Source organism: Olea europaea, chromosome 21 (assembly GCF_002742605.1).
Source record: "Olea europaea var. sylvestris chromosome 21, O_europaea_v1, whole genome shotgun sequence".
In the NCBI taxonomy this organism is placed as follows: domain Eukaryota; kingdom Viridiplantae; phylum Streptophyta; class Magnoliopsida; order Lamiales; family Oleaceae; genus Olea; species Olea europaea.
The window spans coordinates 11,463,302-11,481,884 of NC_036257.1; the positions used below are offsets into that span (position 1 = coordinate 11,463,302).

The 18,583-nt window shown below is 33.7% G+C and overlaps 3 protein-coding genes across 4 annotated transcripts; 1 reads left to right on the plus strand and 2 right to left on the minus strand.

Annotated features, from left to right (window-relative positions):
* Positions 1-337: 337 nt before the first annotated feature.
* On the minus strand, positions 338-2,334 carry LOC111370647 (serine/threonine-protein kinase HT1-like). Its single transcript, XM_022992465.1, has 3 exons — positions 1,626-2,334; positions 884-1,339; positions 338-786 (listed from the first exon to the last, which is right to left on the minus strand). The coding sequence occupies exons 1-3, from the start codon at positions 2,037-2,039 to the stop codon at positions 538-540; spliced, it is 1,119 nt and encodes a 372-aa protein (XP_022848233.1). The 5' UTR covers positions 2,040-2,334; the 3' UTR covers positions 338-537.
* An 8,843-nt stretch (positions 2,335-11,177) lies between these two features.
* On the plus strand, positions 11,178-16,069 carry LOC111370648 (uncharacterized membrane protein At1g16860-like). The gene is made up of 4 exons (XM_022992466.1): positions 11,178-11,994; positions 13,902-14,057; positions 14,710-14,921; positions 15,444-16,069. Exons 1-4 carry the CDS (start codon positions 11,257-11,259, stop codon positions 15,634-15,636), a joined length of 1,299 nt encoding a protein of 432 aa, XP_022848234.1. The 5' UTR covers positions 11,178-11,256; the 3' UTR covers positions 15,637-16,069.
* Positions 16,070-16,350: 281 nt separating this feature from the next.
* Positions 16,351-18,364, minus strand: LOC111370649 (RPM1-interacting protein 4-like). Of its 2 annotated transcripts, none has more exons than XM_022992468.1 (4): positions 18,271-18,364; positions 17,327-17,728; positions 16,975-17,166; positions 16,351-16,566 (listed from the first exon to the last, which is right to left on the minus strand). In XM_022992468.1, exons 1-4 carry the CDS (start codon positions 18,274-18,276, stop codon positions 16,546-16,548), a joined length of 621 nt encoding a protein of 206 aa, XP_022848236.1. In that variant the 5' UTR covers positions 18,277-18,364; the 3' UTR covers positions 16,351-16,545. The 2 variants fall into 2 exon arrangements, with proteins under 2 accessions (XP_022848236.1, XP_022848235.1); XM_022992467.1 differs by having other exon boundaries at positions 18,265-18,353.
* Positions 18,365-18,583: the final 219 nt, after the last annotated feature.

Here is an 18,583-nt window from a genome sequence, read left to right on the forward strand (position 1 = left end):
ACCTACATTGAGAGCATTTGAACAGACTATTTATAAATTTTGAGCATCATTAGATATGAATGGATGCTAAACAGTATTAACGATGAAAGAGATATTAAATTTTATCCGTTGTGGTGTTGTTCAATACTAGTACTATCAAGCAGGATCATAAGGTTCATCCCCACCACCATTTAGAGCCGGACCTGAGCATAGGCTCAACAAGCCGCTGCCTCAGGCCCCAACTTTTTTTTTTTATGGTAAAACCCACTAATTAATATAAAAGAATCCTCCCATAATTGAGATGTTTTGTAAATGTCTTTTACATTAAATTTTAAGTTAACAATTGGTTGTATAGTACATCGTTGGATCTTGATTTACGTTGATTTTGGGGGCCAATTTATGGAGTTCGTCTCGAACCCCATGATTACAGGACCGGCCCTGCCACCATTCAACAGCTATTGATGCTGATTATAAAGTCAAAAAGTACAAACCAATCTATCAACTTTGGTAAAAGCCAAATTAACAGGGAGATACAAATGTGAATGCCTGTCCAAAGAGTCAGGTATGTACAGGTATAGATGAATTCATGGATACACAGCCTTTTAAGCATTCAAGAATGGTGTTTCGACTTGCTAACCCTGAGTGAAGAGTAAGTGGGAGACCCTCTTTTACACACTCATCGTACTTTTCCAGAGCAGATACAATGTCACTGAAATCAGGACGCTTAGACGGGTTTGCTGCCCAGCAGTGCTTGATAAGGTGTGCGAGCGCAGGTTGACAACTTGTTGCCAATGGCGGTCGCTCATTCTACAAAATGGAAAAAGAAAGAAGAATAAAAAATGAGTCAGATATGATTATGCTCAACCATTTCGTTTAAAAGTTAAGTAGCAGTCATAAATCTAACCTTCTCGGCCACAGCAAAACCAGCTTGCACAGGAGTCATTCCTTGAAAAGGAAGCAAGGCTGTCGTGAGCTCCCATAGGACGATCCCAAAACTATACACGTCAACTTTCCGAGTATAAAGTTTCTCCTTGATCATCTCTGGTGCCATCCAACGGTAAGTTCCCATGTTTCCTTTGGCTTCCCTGCATTGAGTTTCTAGACAAGACGTGCCAAAATCTGCAACCTTAACCCTCATCTCGTCGTTTAATAGCAAGTTGTTTGATTTGAGGTCTCTGTGTATCACCCCTTGTGAATGAAGATACTCCATTCCTCGTGATATATCGAGGGCTAACCTAAGAATTGTCTCGGTTGAAAGTGAGTATGGCTCTTTTTTGTTGAGATACATCCTTAGAGTCCCCTGTGACATGTATTCAGTAATGATACAGTATACAGGAGGCTTTTTACGAGCAGCAATAAACTGCACACAAAAAATAGGTAACCGTAAGAAGTTTCTACACAGCTGCAAGCTAAATTAATTTTGTCAAAATCATTTGCTGGTAATGGTATTGACTAGTTCTTGAAATACTATTATTGTCAGAAGTGCATCAAGACAAAGTCTGAATTACTATAAAGACATGTTTGGCGGGTTGGAATTGACAGGATTAAGTATAAAAGAAGTTGAAATTTTGTGTGTTGTTCCAGAATGACTAGTTTATCTAAATTGTATGATTTTCATTGTTCACAAAGATATAAGGAAATCTAACCTGCACTATATTGGGATGATAAAGACGCGAAAGAAGGGCAACTTCCGACTTGAATTGTTGTTCAAGTAAAGTTCTAGTTTCTTCATTATGAGTTGGAATTCTCACCATTTTTACAGCAACTGCTCTCTGCTTATAAATTCCTCTGTAAATTCTACTATGTGCACCAGAAGCAAACCTATTGCCTATAAATAACTGAGAAAGATCAGCCGTCCATTCCTCTTGATCTTCAGATGCTTCCCAAGTCTCAAAATTCTCAGAATCCAATATCATTGACCAAGATTCCAAACTGTCATATCTCTTCCTCTCCATATTATCTGCATCATTGCTTAACTGCGTTCTTGAAGTAGAAGGAATTGATAAAGATTTGCTCTTCGACCTGCGCAGCCGAAACGGATTGAAACACGAGGTAGCCATTGAATATATAAACAAATCTTTCTCTAGTACGTAGAATTGACAAAGAAAGAAGGGTCAAAACACAGAATCAAAAGAAACTTTCCTTCTGAACGTGTGATTTGATTTTAGAAAGTGCATGAACTGGTTTAGGAACATTGGTTCTACAGAAAAATACAGAAAAGAGCTGCTGGGATTTCATGTATTAACCAGATGACAGCTCCATATTCAAGAACTTCTCATCTTTGTTGAATTAGCTTTTTTCATAACATGATCAGGTAAAGGGCAGAAGAAGATAATTTCAGAGATGTCCCGTGAATTGTTGTTTCAAAAGTATTCTTTTCCAAGGGAATCCAACTCTTCAGTTTTCTTATGCATCATTCAATGCTTACTTGATTAAGAGGACATAGCTTAATTATAAAGTTAAGCGCTTTATAGAAGACAAGTAATTAAGTCATCAATAAAATCTGAAAATGTTGATTTGTTTTATAAAGTTTTAACAGGTAGCCATTTTGTGATGAAGACAAGTGGCAGATTGATTCCATGGATAAAGTTATGTAATGAAGCAAATGCACTTTCCTAATTTGGCACCAGGAATTTCCTAATTTGGTTTAATTAGACACTTTTTACTAGTTTTAATGAATTAAGCGTTTCTTGGACACAATTTATTGGAAAATTATTTTTCATCAAATTCATTTTCAACCGCACATTCTCCAAATAAAATAATTTTGGACGTTATCTCATAATTTTTCCCATTTTTAACCATACATTTTTCCAAAAAAAAAAAATCAATTTTTCTTGAAATAATTTCTTACAAACGAACGGTGAGGATTTTATTTATTGAGAGTGCTTTGACACAATATAAAGAACAAAGAAGGGAAAATTATACGAGAATGAGGAAGTTACACAAATATACTGTTAGTTGTCAAGGGAAATAGTGTTAAGAATGTGTAAGTGTAGTTTAATTCGAGTATAATATTAGGCCTTTCAACATATATTGTACTTCCTGAGGTGGGTTATCACTTTCTTTTTGAGAGTTTTACTACACGAACACAAGGGGTGACATAGGGGATGATCGAATACACACATATGGGGGGGGTCAGCATTTTTAATTCACAGGGATCCAAGCGCAATGTGAAGGTCAGTCAATTGAGATGTCGAAATTTTCGGACAAACCAACTTTATTTTCCCTTTTGAATGATCTAATTCTCTTATGTTTTCTTGTCGAACCATACGAGATAAAAATTGTACGATTCAAAATGTGTCTTAACGCTTTTATCTCTCCATTTTTTAACATTCTAGGAAAATATTGTAAAATGTGTTATTAATGCAATTGCTAGTCCGTGGGGTGCAAGTTGGTTTTGTGATGTCTTTGTCAATAAACCTGATTGGGCTGTTCTACTAGATAAGGAAGTCTAGATCTGATCAAGTGTACCAAACTTGGAAAGATTTTTGGTCCAATACAATTCTATCTCATGTGTGCTGACAAAAATATATATTCTTTTAAAATCAAACTAAAAACAAGAATAACTGTAAAAAAGTGAAAAAAAATAAAAAAAAATAGATCCAACATAAAAATAAGATGTAAAAATAAATAAATAAATAAATAAATCTGATATCATATATTGAAAAAAAAAAATCACTGCAACGGCAATTTTGCAATGAAAAAAGAAGAAAAAGAAAAAAGTGATATGAATATCATTAGGAGTTATACTTTAAAATTACAAGAAAATAACTATTTTCCTTTTTTTTTCTCCCTCTGGGTTAAGTGTGTGACAGTACTAATCATTTTCCACATAAGTGCAATAACTACAAAATAAGAAGAATAAATGAAAACATGATTCAGAACATCATCAGACGGCTTGCTAGTCGGTTCTCTCGGGTCCAGTCCAGTGTTAAGTTTTCCCAGATCTAAAAAAGGTCTCAGAACGAGAAAGCTTAGCTTACTTCTTTCAGAAGGCCTTTCTTGGCTAAACTTCTATGTAGCATAATGGGATAGCAAAAGTTTGAACGGCATGCTAATATTGAGATTAGGGCTAGACATGGTCCGGTTCGATTTGGTTCGGTTCTAGTGAGAATCGAACTGACCTGAAATTTTCAGGTATTTAGTAAATGGAACAATCGGGTCCAAATTTAATTATAGAACCATTCGGGTTCGGTTCCATTCGGCTCGATTCGGTCCGATTCGATTCCGTATTATAATTAAATTTTTTAATATATACAAAGTTATGTTAATTTAATTAATGATATGTTCAATATTAGCTCTTACAAAATAACGTTCAATCTTATGTGTTTCACGTCTCTCTTTGCTGAATTCTTCATAAATTTGATTATTAAAATCATAGAAAGAGAAAGATAGCGAGCTCAAAATAATTAAGAGAGATGTTATAAAGCTTTAATTCGATTTTTTTCGGTAGAAACGACACTACAATAGAATAACAGATTTGGATAAAATTGAGATCAATTTGATTAAGTTGATTTTGAACTGAAAATTAGAAATAGGAAAATCATATTTTGTGGTTTGGACTAAATTAACTAGTTAACAAATTTATTTAGAAAAAATAAAATAATTTTACTTAGTTAAAATAAATTAATTAAAAAAATTACGAAAATTCGGTTCTTCGGGTCTTGGCCTAGAACCGAGAACGAACCATACCCGTCGGTTTTTAATTCAAATACCCGTTCGGGTATTTAACTTGAGAAGAACTGTCAGGTTCGGTTCGATCGGTTCGGTTCGAGAGTTTTGTCCAGCACTAATTGAGATGAGAGAAGAAAATAATTGGTTGATGTAATTAGTAATTAAACGGTCGGATTTGAACAATATTATAAATTTTTAAATGTGACCGTAATACATATAAATATAAACTTTCGTAAAAAGTTTTATTCATAACAACTCTACGCATGTTGTCGAGAGATTTTGCTCACTCATTGGCAACCCCACATATGCTGCCAAGAAATCCTGTGCATACGAACAATGTCATCAAGTAAATCACACACTGCATAATTTTCTATTCCTATCGAATGCACAAATTCCTCGCACATCACGCAAACTCTGCGCATAACATGGCCAAAGGTGCCTACAACATACACACCAAACTTTTTGGACAGATTTTTGGTCCAATACAATTCCATCTAATGTGTGCCGACAAAACTACAAAAATATATATTATTTTAAAATCAAACTAAAAACAAGAATAACTGCAAAAAAAATGGGAAAAAAATCTGATATCATATGAAATTGAAAAAATAAAAATAAAAAATCACTGCAACGGCAATTTTGCAATAAAAAAAATTGATATGAATATCATTAGGAAATATACTTTAAAATTACACAAAAATAACTATTTTCCTTTTCTTTCTCCCTCTTGATTAAGTGTGTGACAGTACTAATCATTTTCCACATAAGGGCAATAAGAATAAATGAAAACATTAGTAAAGTCCTTAGGAAGAAGGCCTTTCTTGGCTAAATGGGATAGCGAAAGTTTGAACGGCATGCTAATATTGAGACGAGAGAAGAAAATGATTGGTTGATGTAATTAGTAATTAAACAGTCAGATTTGAACAATTTTATAATTTTTAAATGTAAAGGCGATACATTTAAACTCCCATAAAAGTTTTATTCATAACAATTCCGCGCATGTTGTCGAGAAATTCTGCATCTTCTGCTTGGCGTCGAGAAATTCCGCTCACTCATTGGCAATCCCGCACATGCTGCCAAGAAATTCTGTGCATGCGAATGATGTCATCAAGTAAATCTCACATTGCATAATTTTCTATTCCTATCGAATGCACAAATTCCTTGCACATAACTTGGCCAAATGTGCCAATCACATACACACCAATACAATAACATCTCATCACCTGGCCAAAAGGGCAAAATTCCATACCCCGGTGCCATGGCATCAACAAAAAGCAAGGCACCATCTATGTCGAAATTATCACAATCAATAAGGGACTAATAGTATAGACCTAATAATCAATGCATCTATTTCTCTTTTATATGGCTATTATTATTTTTTCTCATAGCTTACCTATTCAAGTCCTGATAAATTATGTTTAAAATTTTCTAATGTCTTGTAACATTAATATTGATCACAAGCACAATGTTGTTATATTTTATAATGAGTGAGCGAGCGACAGATAGCCAATTTTTATAATCTGCATATGCATTGATTCGTATAATGAATGGACAAAATTTTCACATTTTAATTCAGTATTATGGCATAGAAAATGAGGCGGCAATGAGTTGTACATCTTGATTTCTCATAATAAGTTTCATTTTACGACATAATTTCTATTGAAAATTAAGAAAAAAATAAGTTCTTAATTATTAAATATATTATGCGAAGTGGTCCTACAACTATAAGTGGTGATTCATTGTATTATAATACTACATTTGGAAAGTCATGCACATGACCGACCAAATATAACGCTCTTTTATATTTAGCTTAACAACGCAAAAGAACCCCCACCTTTCTTAAACGTACGATTTGAAAGCGAAAAACAATAATAAAGGTTGAACTCCAACCTTAAGGGTCCCTCACTGCCCCTCCTCTGAAGTATCGTGAGGGAGGTAAATCACAGGTTGTGCCTTCAAGGGTACAGGATGGAAGGCTGCTTGTATACTTACACTTACCCAAGAGCCAAATCCATATTTCAGGATTCGAACTCTTAACGTGGTAGCCTCAAGTAAAGCTGGATTTCTCCACCCTCCCCTTTTACCACTTGTAGATGTGCCCTGGGGGCGAAAAGCAATAATAACTTAATGATTGTCTTATTTGTACACCACTACTTACAGATTGGTGTATATACTCATGATGTAATAAGATATGATTTGGTCAAAATTTTTTCAACCAAATAAAAAAAAAAGAATAATAATACTTGTACATAATGGAGTTATATAATGATTTTCATATAGATGAAGCGTTAAAAAGATAATGAGATTTTTTTTTTAATTATTTGGTTAAAGAAATTCTAACCCAACTATATGTTACAACATCATGTGTACATAAACTATTTACATATAGCACAAAAAATATCTCCTCCAATTTCTTCTTGATACCTTATATATCTGTAAAATTTTCTGTAACACCTTATGAACAAGTAGCATTATTCATAACTTAAACCTTAAAATCTCTAAAAAAAATTTATGAAAAATGTCATTTATGATATGTTTGATAGGATAAATTGAATATCACTTAATCGTAATAAAATAAAAAAAAACAAATAAATTCAAATATTGCTTGAAATTTAAGTATATGTAACAAGATTTTTCTTATAAAAAGTTCAGTGTTAATTGTATATCATGATTGTTACTTCGGAATATTATTTCATTTTACGACATATTTTCCATTGAATTTTAAATAAAAAATAAGTTTTCTTAATTATTAAAAGTATTACGCAAAGTGGTCTTAGAACTGTGAGTGGCGATTCATTGTATAATATAATACAACATTTGGAAAGTTAATGCGATGCTCTAATCCATTTAGCTTACAAAAGCAGAGGACCCCCCACCTTTCTTAGACGTAAGATTTGAAAGCCATAACTATAATTGGCGCCCGTTTGGCCTCCGTTAATTTTCATTCCATTACATTTCATATTTCTTTCTCATATTTTTAACCACACAATCTTCTATAAAATAATATTACATGTAGATCGAAAACTTTTCCTTTTTTATAAACTACTCATTTTTCGAAAAAAAATACTATTTCACTAATTTTCATGTCCACAAAATGGGGGCTAACTTACGAGTCATGTTACATGTACATCGGGGTGCCCATCTCCCTCACATGTAGGGAGACCTGCTTCATATAAAATATGATTTATTCAAAGTGTACCCCCTTTCGTGTGAGGAGGATAGATATGCGGGTGAATACTACTTGATGTACAAGTAACATTATCTATTGCTTAAACCTTTAAGCCTATGAAAACATATGAAAAATGTCATTTATGATATATTTGGTAGATAAATTGAATGTCACTTAATAATACTAAAAAGAAAAAGGAAAATTCTAAGAATGCTTAAAATTGAAGTCCCCACACCCATTATTTGCAACAAGTTTTCATTCTAACCACCAACCTTCAATATAATTGTGTTTTTACACTCAAGCCCTTTGTACAGAAAGAAGGCTAAAGAAGTCCATTAGATTACTCACATGGTAGGCTCCATGTGGGTGATAAAATAATGCCAAAAAACCACACACCTGCCCCATGTTGTGTGTTGTGGCAGAATTCTGTGCAAATGATTTCTATACATGCAACTCTATTGGTGTTTTTATTCACATGAGGGTTTTCTGGCCACAATCTGTATCCAATTATGGGACCTGACCCATACCATGACCGACACAAAATCACTGTAAATCCAAAAGAATGACAGAGAAAAGATTGAATTACGAGGATAGATTAGTCATTTTAGTCTGTCCCTGTATATAGAAAATAAAAATAAAAATTTAATTTAAATCAAAGTCAACAAATAAATTTAATCGCACATTTTATTTCATTTATAACTTTTCAATTATAAATTTCATCAACATTTATTAAAATTTACTGAAAATCTGATTTTAATCCATGAACCCACCAAACAAGGCAGAAAATTCACTCCTCGTCAATTCTAGCAAGTCGGTTTGCCATCTTTATTTTGAAACTTTAGCTCTAGCCCTATTTTGTCTAAAACTTAATTTTTTCGAAGTCATTTTTAATTATATATATTTTTTAAGAAATAATTTCACATGTAATTTTTTTTTTTACTTTTTAACTACGCATTTTTAAAAGAAAATTATTTTTTTAAATCTATTTAAAAAATAAAATGAGGCTCAAACGAGAGACTTAGCCCTCATTCTTGTCAAATTTTAATGATTGTAATAGTATTTTTTTGAAAAATGTCTGGTTGAAAAAAGAATGAAAAGTTTTTTATTTACGTGTATATTATTTACGTGTGTGTGTGTATATATATATATATATATTATTATTATTATTATTATTATTATTTTTTTTTATGACCGTGAGTATTTGAACCAATTTACGCGCACCTCTACTAATATCACGGGACCCTGAAAAACTCTTTTTTCTATATACTTGCTTTTAATCATACATTCATACAATAAAATATTCTGCACATAAATTCAAAATTTTTTCATACTTTTTAAACATATATTTTTCTAAAAGTTACTATTCAAAATATTATTTTCCCAAATAATGATCATTAAACAGGGACTACTTTGTTCCATGCCATTTATTTAAATTAGGGTAGAGAACAATATCAAATCACGATTAAGGCAAGCATACTATAAACTAACTGATGCCTTCCTTTCGAGTTCTAAAAATTAAGAAATTCCGTTCTTAATTCATATTAAAAAAAAAAAAAAAAGAAACACAAAATTTTAAGTAAGGGTGAGCAAAAAGTAATAATTCCATAGAGATGGAATTAATAGTTCTATTTTTAAGATATCTATTAGTACACTTGATTTGGATCTCTTTGATTAAACCGTATCGTGTCCACCTAATTTTAAGTAGAAGAGGGGTAATTTGTAAAAAGTAATGTCAGGACAAGCAATTTGGCTATTCTATAAACAATCGAGGGCAAATTGAAAATAATCATACTATATGTACATCGTTCTTTAGATTTAGTTTGAATTTCAGTGAGTAGACAAATATTTAAACATTAATTTTATAATAATTTATTTTTTAAATAATGGTTAGATTTTTGACATATAGAAGGATCAAACAAGATGTATGAATTTAAATGTACAAAGCTTAAACCATGTTTGAGCCACATTAATATAAGAATGAGAATAAAAAATATAGTTATTACGGGTCCAATATAAGAGATAGATTTTCAAATATGGTGGCTTGATTTGATGAATAACGATCATATTTTTTATTTTAATGAGTAAATAACGAAAAACAAACAGGAGTTTAATCCAACTATGAATATAAAATAAAATTGCTGGCGTCACGAACCAACAACCTAAAACTAATATGGTGCAAATCCACAGCAAGTCACAGAGCATAGGACATGTTTGACTTCCTTTATTTGAAAAATTAAATAGTTTTGAATAGCATTTTCAGAAAATGTGTAGCTAAAAAGTAAAGAAATTTTATTGATTTGTATGTTAAATATTTTATTGTGTGAATGTTTGATGAATAATTATATTGTGGCAAACAATTAAATTTTTTAAAGATTGTCAAACAAGGCATACGGTACTCCAATACAAAGAAAAGGTCACAAACGTCATTTACTCCTAGTCTTTTCTTGTCATTTCACTATCAACTTCTTCCACCTAGACTCGCTCGCACTAAAAGATCAAACTTGTTACAATGATAAGCTCAATTAGGGTTGGGTATAATTCGATTCGATTCGATTTTCATTAGAATCGAATTGGACCCAAAATTTTCGAGTATTTAAAAAGTGGAACTGTTGAGTTTAAATTTAATTATGAAACTGTTCGATTTTGATTCATTTTGATTCGGTTCCATTTGATTCCTATGTTTTATACTATAATTAATTTTTTTAATATTTACAAAATTACATTAATTCAATAAATAACATGTTTAATCTTAACTCTTACAAAATAACGTACTCCAATTTTATATGTCTTTTGTATCTCTCTTTACTGAGTTTTTCATAGATTTGACTGTTAAAATTATAGAAAAAAGAAGATAGCGAGTTCATAATAATAATAAAAAAAGCGTTGTCGAGTTTTAATTTAATTTCTCCATAACAATAAAAAGGCTCTACAGTAGAATGATAAATTTGGATAAAATTTAGATCAATTTAATTAAGTTGGACTTCGACTGAAAATTAGAAATATGAAAATCATATTTTTGAATTTAAACTTAATTAACTAGTTAGCAAATTTATTTTAAAAAATAATTTGACTTATTTAAAATAAATAAATTAAAAAATTAGGAATATTTGATTCTTATTCAGTTTTTCGATTTTTGATATAGATTGAAAACCGAATCGAATTCGTCGATTCTCAATTTAGATACTTGTTCAGATATTCAACTTAAGAATAATAACTCGATTTGATTTGGGTCTCGTTTGGTCCAATTGAGATTTGTCTAGTCCTAGACTCAATGATGAACACGTGTCAACAAATAATTAAATGCTTTAAAAAAAAATCAATATCCAATCACTGTCAGCCATCATCCATCGCTTGTCAATGCTTCTGTTCAACGAGCATTATTCAAGATCCTTTTTCTTTCTCCAAACTCAGTTCAGTAAGTTTCTCACACTAAAATGAACGTTCGAACCGGGTCACACCAGCTAAGCAATGGACTCTACGTCTCGGGTCGACCGGAGCAGCTGTTTAAGGAACGCCAACCGACAGTGGCTTCACGCGCCGTACCGTACACTGGCGGCGACGTTAAGAAATCTGGCGAGCTAGGAAAAATGTACGGCATAGATATATCAAGTGGTGATCACCCTCCGGCTCCGCCTAAAGTTCCTTCCCGGCACTCTTCATCTTCTCAGCAGAATAGTGGATCTGTTAGATCCGGCCCAAACTCTGTTCTAGTTAACAAGAAGTCTTCTTCCTCCTCGTTCTCAGGGCCCATTACGCCTATTCAGCCCACGGGTCTCATTACCTCCGGCCCATTGGGGTCATCCAGCTCCAACCGCCGCTCCGGTAAGCTCGACAGTCCGTCCGCCGGGCATATCTCGTTTAGTAAAGCTCAATACGGCTCGGCGGTAACGAACTTGGGGGAGGATGTGAAATTAGGTTTCAAGGTTTCGAGGGTGGCAATGTGGGTGTTCTTGGTGGTGGTAGTTATGGGCTTGGTGGTGGGGGCGTTCCTTATGGCAGCGGTGAAGAAGCCGGTGATTTTGGTGGCAGTGGTGGCAGTTTTAGTTCCTGCGGTGGTGGTTTTAATATGGAATTATGCTTCCAGAAAGAGGGGGGTTCTAAGTTTTCTAAAGAAGTATCCAGATGTCGAGCTGCGAGGAGCCGCTGATGGACAGTACGTCAAGGTCACTGGGGTAATTTACCAATCTCATACCTCGAGCTTGTTAAATTTTTATTTGGTTCAATAGCCAATGTTATATAATTGTGGTTGGTGATGTTAGTTTTCTAATATTTTAGTGTTATTCTATGTGCGATGTTTAACTGTTAAGCTATTTATAGTAGTGACATAGAACACAATCGAATAAGAACGAGATTGAGAAAGAGAAGAAGAGAGAGAATTTAGAGGGAAAAAAAATCAATTTACACAATGTCAAAGGTTAACTATTACAATCAATAAGCCTAACTAGTCTAATTTAGGTAGGAAAATACTAGAAAATCTATTAATTAAACCTTAATTATGTTTTCTAAAATAAGTCTCCACTTTGTAAATTAAATTAAATAATATCTGCACTGGGATTCCCATCAAATAGTCTACAGAATTATTTCTTAGGGAACATTTTGACCATTGCAAGTATATTAGATAATAGACATTTTAAATATACAAAAATTTAATGCAGAAATTATATGTGAAAAAGATAATGCTGGTATCTAGAACTAATCCTTCATTACTTGTGATTAAAGATTGAGGTTTAAAGCCAATTATGTTCAAGATTTGTTTGAAAGCTTACGTGTTAAGCAGAATTTTTCTTCAGGCTTGTGAACTAGTTGAATTTGGGCTATTCTTCTGTTATTTGTTGGAAGCGAGTCATTATTATACACCAGGTCACTCAATTCTTTTGTTATATACATTTTTTTAATGTAATTTTCACTTAAGCAGTTTCCATTATAAAAAATGAAAATAGTGAATAATTAGGATACTGAATGAGTATGCCATATTCACTGGTTGACTGGTACACATGAGCTTTATGAGTTCTATTCCAGTCTCCAGATGTTGTTACTGTTAATGCATATATCTTGTGATGTCAGTTGTTCTAAAGCTTTCCCATCTTGATCCTACACATGAGTTATGTGATGACAACATTACACACTGAGGAGATCTGGCTTTGTTGCTAGCGTATAACCAGAAATACATTTCCTTGGTCATATGTTATTTAGAGAAAATAGTAAAAAATTTCAAATTGACGTGACCTCAGCACGTGCACTGACTCTGTTAATGCTGCATAATGTTATGGAGAAATATTTGCACAACACTATTGTATTAATTTGGTTATCATGCGATTAAGTCTTGCTACATGCAAAAAAGGTATCTAAGAGATGAGATTATTGATTTTGTTTAGTAGATAGATTCTTGGCTTGTACGTGAATCTCTTCTTCTTTGCATCTGCTTGTGACTCAAGCCCCCATTGGACAAGGTTAAAATGTGTTTATACGTCTCACAAACATCTCATTGGATGTTATTAACTTCATATCATCAAATAGAGAGGTCCTCTAACCAGTCAAAATGAGGAATTAGTGAAGTGGATTTAATGGAAGATATTTCAGTGCACTTCAAAGTTCCGTTCATTTTAAGATTTAAGCAGGATGAGATTCTTTACTGTCTAAGAAAATGAAAAATTTCATGCCAAAATCTCTCCATAATAATTGGAGAACGTGGTAGGAACAGAGAGAATAAAATGTATACGTTTTTATTAGAAAATCAGGAATGTTCTTTGTAAAAGTGTTGTCCATTATGATACAGGACGTGGTGCTCTTGAGTGTTGCCTGAGTTCTATGGCCACAGTGCTGGTATTCCTATGCAACAAGCAATAAAATACCTTTCAAAATAACAATGCTATAAGGTAACAGAATGGACAGAATGAACAGGACGGAAACCAATAATTAATGCGTTTGGCTTAAAAATTCCTGGAATCTACTGGATACTATATTTTTCTTTGCCCCTCCCACCCTGGAGCTTCCTGCTCTCTTAAAAATCGTTGACATTCTTCCACTGGTTGGATTAATTTTTCCCCCCACTAATTAGCTCGTAAATCTTACTGTTTAGGTTGTCACTTGTGGTAGCATTCCTCTTGAATCTTCTTTCCAGAGGATACCAAGATGTGTATTCGTTTCCACAGAATTGTATGAATACAGGGGATGCGGTGGAAAACCAGCAAAACCGAGACACCCTTTCTTCTCCTGGGTATGCAGGCATTCAGAGGTCAGTTTTTTGAACTTGTAGAATCTTATTGAAATTTTATTTACACCTCTGTAGCTTTAATGTGAACAGAAAATTGGCAGCACCATTTTCCCCATACGCTCAAGGACCTCAATTTTTAGTTAACGTGTTCCTATTTTTAGATGTTATTGCTTTGAATATACATGTGTTGTGCTGATGATGGTACTAGACTCCAGAAAGCACTTTTGGGAGTCCCATTGCACCCATTCTACATCCTTTGCAGATAAACATTGTTGCCATGGCACCTCCACATTTCGCAAAATTTTAAGCATGTTCACGTGTTTATAAACAGTTAAAATAGAAATGAGTGGTGGATAAGTAGATAGTACTTGTGGCTCCATCAAAATATAAGGATAAAAAGTGGCATGAGTGTTTATAAATATGAGCCAAACATAGGCTTAGTCATTCATTCCGGTGGGTTTCCTGTATTGGACCTTGGAGGTCAGCAACCTAAGGCGTTATCCGTCAAGATGCTAGGATGTAAATGCTTTGATGATACTGATGGAGAGATTTTGGAATGTTTATCTGGATTTTAATATTAACTTATTGCTAGGCCTGTGTCCCAGTTTTGAATTATTACAAGTATAAACTGTTCACTGTGCTAATTTATTACATTGTTTCGTTCTGTCAACAGAAGCATGTGGCGGATTTTTATATATCAGACTTTCAGTCTGGTTTAAGAGCTCTAGTGAAAGCAGGCTATGGAGCTAAGGTTGCTCCATTTGTGAAGCCAACTACAGTTGTCAATGTGTCAAAGGATAACAAAGATTTATCTCCGAATTTTCTACGCTGGCTTGCTGACAGAGGTCTGTCAAGTGATGACCGTAAAATGCGTCTGAAAGAAGGGTAAACTATTGACTATATCATGGTCCTGCAAGGAATGTTTTTACATGTATTTGCTTCTTCAATGAGTGGCATTTGACATCTTTAGACTTCTGTGTCTCTAACTATGCAATGGATTGTGAAACCTAAAAATTTATCAATGATAACTTATCCTGGTAATTTGACCAAATTCTGGAATCCTGTTCTTTCAATGTAATGCGGGAAATTATGTTCTGACTTGGTAATATGAAATTATTCTTGGACTCCATCTTGGCAAGAAGCTAGAAACCACAAGTACAGCTTATCTACACTCCAAAGTCATAAAATTTCAGTTCTTGTGTGAATGGATTTGAATTGTTTACCTATAGAAAACGGTACCTTAAGTGTTTGAGAATCGGAATCGCTGTAAACTTCTTTGCCTTCTTCAAAATATCAAACCCTTCTCAGGACTGAAATGAGGGCCTAAAAGTCGAACTAAGAGTGATCATTGTCCATTCCTCAGGCCTTCTTGAAGTTATGCTGATTTCATGCTTTCTTCTTTTGCAGCTACATCAAAGAAGGAAGTACAGTAAGTGTCATGGGTGTCGTCCAGCGGTATGATAATGTACTCATGATTGTTCCACCTGCAGAACCTGTTTCAACAGGCTGTCGTTGGCCCTGTTGCCTTCTCCCAACCTATATGGAAGGCCTTATTTTGACGTGTGATGAAAGCCAGAATAGTGACGTGATTCCTGTATAGATGTGTGAATTGCTCTGTAACTATGGTTTGCAAGTCACAAGTACATAGTTGAGCCTGATCTTGATCAAGAGAAGGATCACAACACTACCTTATTCTCTCCAAAATCTACAAATGTATATGAATGGTGGCTTAGAGGATGAAAAGCTGAAGAATTCACTTGTTTCATCCGTGTACATGTCTCAAAGACCTAGAAGCCAGAGTTGGGCAGGTATTTTATTGTGCTAATTTATTTTAGTTTTCATGTTTCTATCATGTGTATAGACGTTATATAGGGGCTGATGATAACTATGGTGTGATATTGAATGTTAATTTGCTACCTGTATATGTACTATTACTTACTGAATAACAATAACTTGTTCAAATTGGAACCTGGGGTTGTGTATGTAAATGAATCTGAGATAAATATTGAGACACAGGCCTCGTTGAAGATGAAGGTGTGTTGTTTCTTTTGATTCAAGTTCAATTTTAGAAGGTTGTTATATATATATATATATATATATATATATTCTTTCTTTCTTTCTTTCTTTTCCACTTCATGGTTTATTATTCGAGTAAGAAAAAATGCTATTTGACAAGATTCTAGGTGGAAATATGTGACCTTAAATAACATGTTCAGTTAAATCTAAGCATATATCCAAGATCCCAGAGTAATGTTTCCTAACCATTCAAAGGATACGTGTATGTGTGGATGATTTGCTTCTAACAAGTTCCGGATTGATATATACTGAAATATATTTCTTTTTTTAAAAGCTGCAGGATTAAATATATTCTTACAGACTTAAAATATGCATAAAAAATGAAAATTTATGGCAAAATGCCTTTGTAATTCACTTGGAGCATTGAAAGTTCCAATTTTGTGGCTATAGGTCCCCAGAAGCAGTACAGCAAATTTTATCGGTGTTTTGCCCTTCAAAACAGGCAGCAACATCTCTGCACCAACAGAAAGGATGACAAGTAGATAAAATATCAAATCAAACTTGTAAACTGGACATCCTATACAAGTTATAAACACTTACACTATTATATTCTATCTGGTGAAAGAAAAAAAGATTTACGGAAAAGCCTATCGTGCGACTCAAATTTCAACTCCCAACATTTACTGAGCTTAAATGAATGTTTGATAACGATTTCAAACTAAATTTGGGACATGTTTGATGTAGATTTTTTTAAAGTAGATTTCGTGAAAAGTGATATTTTTGAAAAAAATGATTAAAAAGTAGGGAAAATTATGATTTTACATGTAAAAATTTTTTATTGGAAAAATGTGCGGACGAAAATGAATTTAAAAAAGAAGAAGAAGCTGAATTAGAGAAGAATCTGGCCAAATAGGAGCTGTACCTTTGTGCTCGTGGCCTTTTTGTGGCTGGTTGAATGACTGTTGGCAGTTTGTACGGGCGCCGGAGGGAATTTTGCTGCTGCTATATGCTTTTCCTCCTTCACTTTGTTGAAAATGACAGTAAAGCCTTCTCCTGATCTACGGTCCGTGTCATTCCAACCCCCAAATTTTGGAACAGACACTGATCTTTGAGACTGTCAAAGGAAATTATTTTCGTTGTCAGATCAAAATTCTATTCTCACTAACAAAAAGTAGTGTTATGGATATAGCTACTTGATGAGTACATTTTGTGCACTTATTTGGACTATGTTACTAAGTTTTTATGTCATGAAAGCTTAGAAACTATGTACTTACAAAATCATCAACATAACTCTGTTTTTGTGATGGTGAGATTTGGCTCTCAGTCGAAGAATTATTACGTCCAGATCTTCCACTCTGGTGGTGTGGCTGAGCAAATGTATTATCAGTCATGTTTCTATCACTGCCTGATTCTGAACCAATACACTTGTGACTAGAACCTTTTTGTTGTACTCGATGAAATTTTTTTGTTGTCACGGGCTTATCAGGACTGATGCGGACAGGAATGCTAGTATTTCCATCTCCAAACTGTCCAAGATTGAAGGCTTCCGGATTTTCCTCTGGATCATTAGGGTTAATTCTCATTCCACCAACTTTTTCTATGCGCGCATTCTCAAAGTAAGCAGTATATGGTATGTTATCACCATCCCAATTGCCAAACTTAGGTACATGTGATTGCTGATTCAGACAATTCATTAGAGAAGCATTCAAAAAAATACGAGAAATGTTATTCATACTCAGTAACTGCAGTAGTAATTTTATACGGTAGTTTGTTATTTGAGGCATTAGTTTCACCCTACCCGTTGTCTTCTGAAGTGTTTTAGTGAGATCGTAATGCTAATTATGAATGAAAGCATCCATGCAAATTGTCTCAACCACCTAACTCATATTTCTGTTAATTTATATTCAAACCACGTTACCTTCACTTACCTAACTTTTTTTCTATTTATAGAACACCATGTTTTCTTCATCGCCAAACTTGTTAGTAGCTCAAAACGAATTAGCCAAAGAATTTGTAGTCGGGCGAGCGCAATTCAGTGAATTCAAACTGAACTTCTATATATTCCTTAGTTTCAACCATTTAAAGTACCAAACACGATAAAAAGATTTTATGAATGCAATCAAATTTGGAAAATAAAGAAATATGGACTTATACACGATAAATTTCGACTATCATAATTCGAAACAATAAAAAGGAGGCAGAATATACACACACTTACAGACATCAGTCAGTAATGCTCTTCCTCTTCCCCTTTAGACTACGGCAGATAAAAAACTGATAAAAGAAGAAAAAATGCCGAGACGAGTCCATTTCAAAGTGATGTTTCGGAGATCCCAATGAAGCAGGTGAGATGCGGACAATGCTTCGATTGTTACAATATTTGTTTGAACTCAAAAAGAATAATCTCCGTCAAGCGTTGAATTATATTCACTTCAATCTGAGTGTGCTGACGAGAAATTTGTCGGGTTGTCCGTGTCCAGTTTAGGAGCCTGAATGCTATTTAGTTCAATGGTAAAAATATAACTGACTCA

Excerpts from the sequence above, each read along its gene's own strand:
- LOC111370647 (XM_022992465.1), bottom strand. The coding sequence starts at position 2,039 with ATGGCTACCTCGTGTTTCAATCCGTTTCGGCTGCGCAGGTCGAAGAGC. Across the intron at positions 1,340-1,625 it reads ATCATCCCAATATAGTGCAG|TTTATTGCTGCTCGTAAAAA; the intron begins GTTAGATTTCCT and ends TTTTGTGTGCAG. Across the intron at positions 787-883 it reads GTTTTGCTGTGGCCGAGAAG|AATGAGCGACCGCCATTGGC; the intron begins GTTAGATTTATG and ends TCCATTTTGTAG.
- LOC111370648 (XM_022992466.1), top strand. The coding sequence starts at position 11,257 with ATGAACGTTCGAACCGGGTCACACCAGCTAAGCAATGGACTCTACGTC. Across the intron at positions 14,058-14,709 it reads GGGTATGCAGGCATTCAGAG|AAGCATGTGGCGGATTTTTA; the intron begins GTCAGTTTTTTG and ends TTCTGTCAACAG. Across the intron at positions 14,922-15,443 it reads AAAATGCGTCTGAAAGAAGG|CTACATCAAAGAAGGAAGTA; the intron begins GTAAACTATTGA and ends CTTCTTTTGCAG.
- LOC111370649 (XM_022992467.1), bottom strand. Across the intron at positions 17,167-17,326 it reads AGAGTTATGTTGATGATTTT|TCTCAAAGATCAGTGTCTGT; the intron begins GTAAGTACATAG and ends TTCCTTTGACAG. Across the intron at positions 16,567-16,974 it reads AAAAGGCCACGAGCACAAAG|AGATGTTGCTGCCTGTTTTG; the intron begins GTACAGCTCCTA and ends CTGTTGGTGCAG.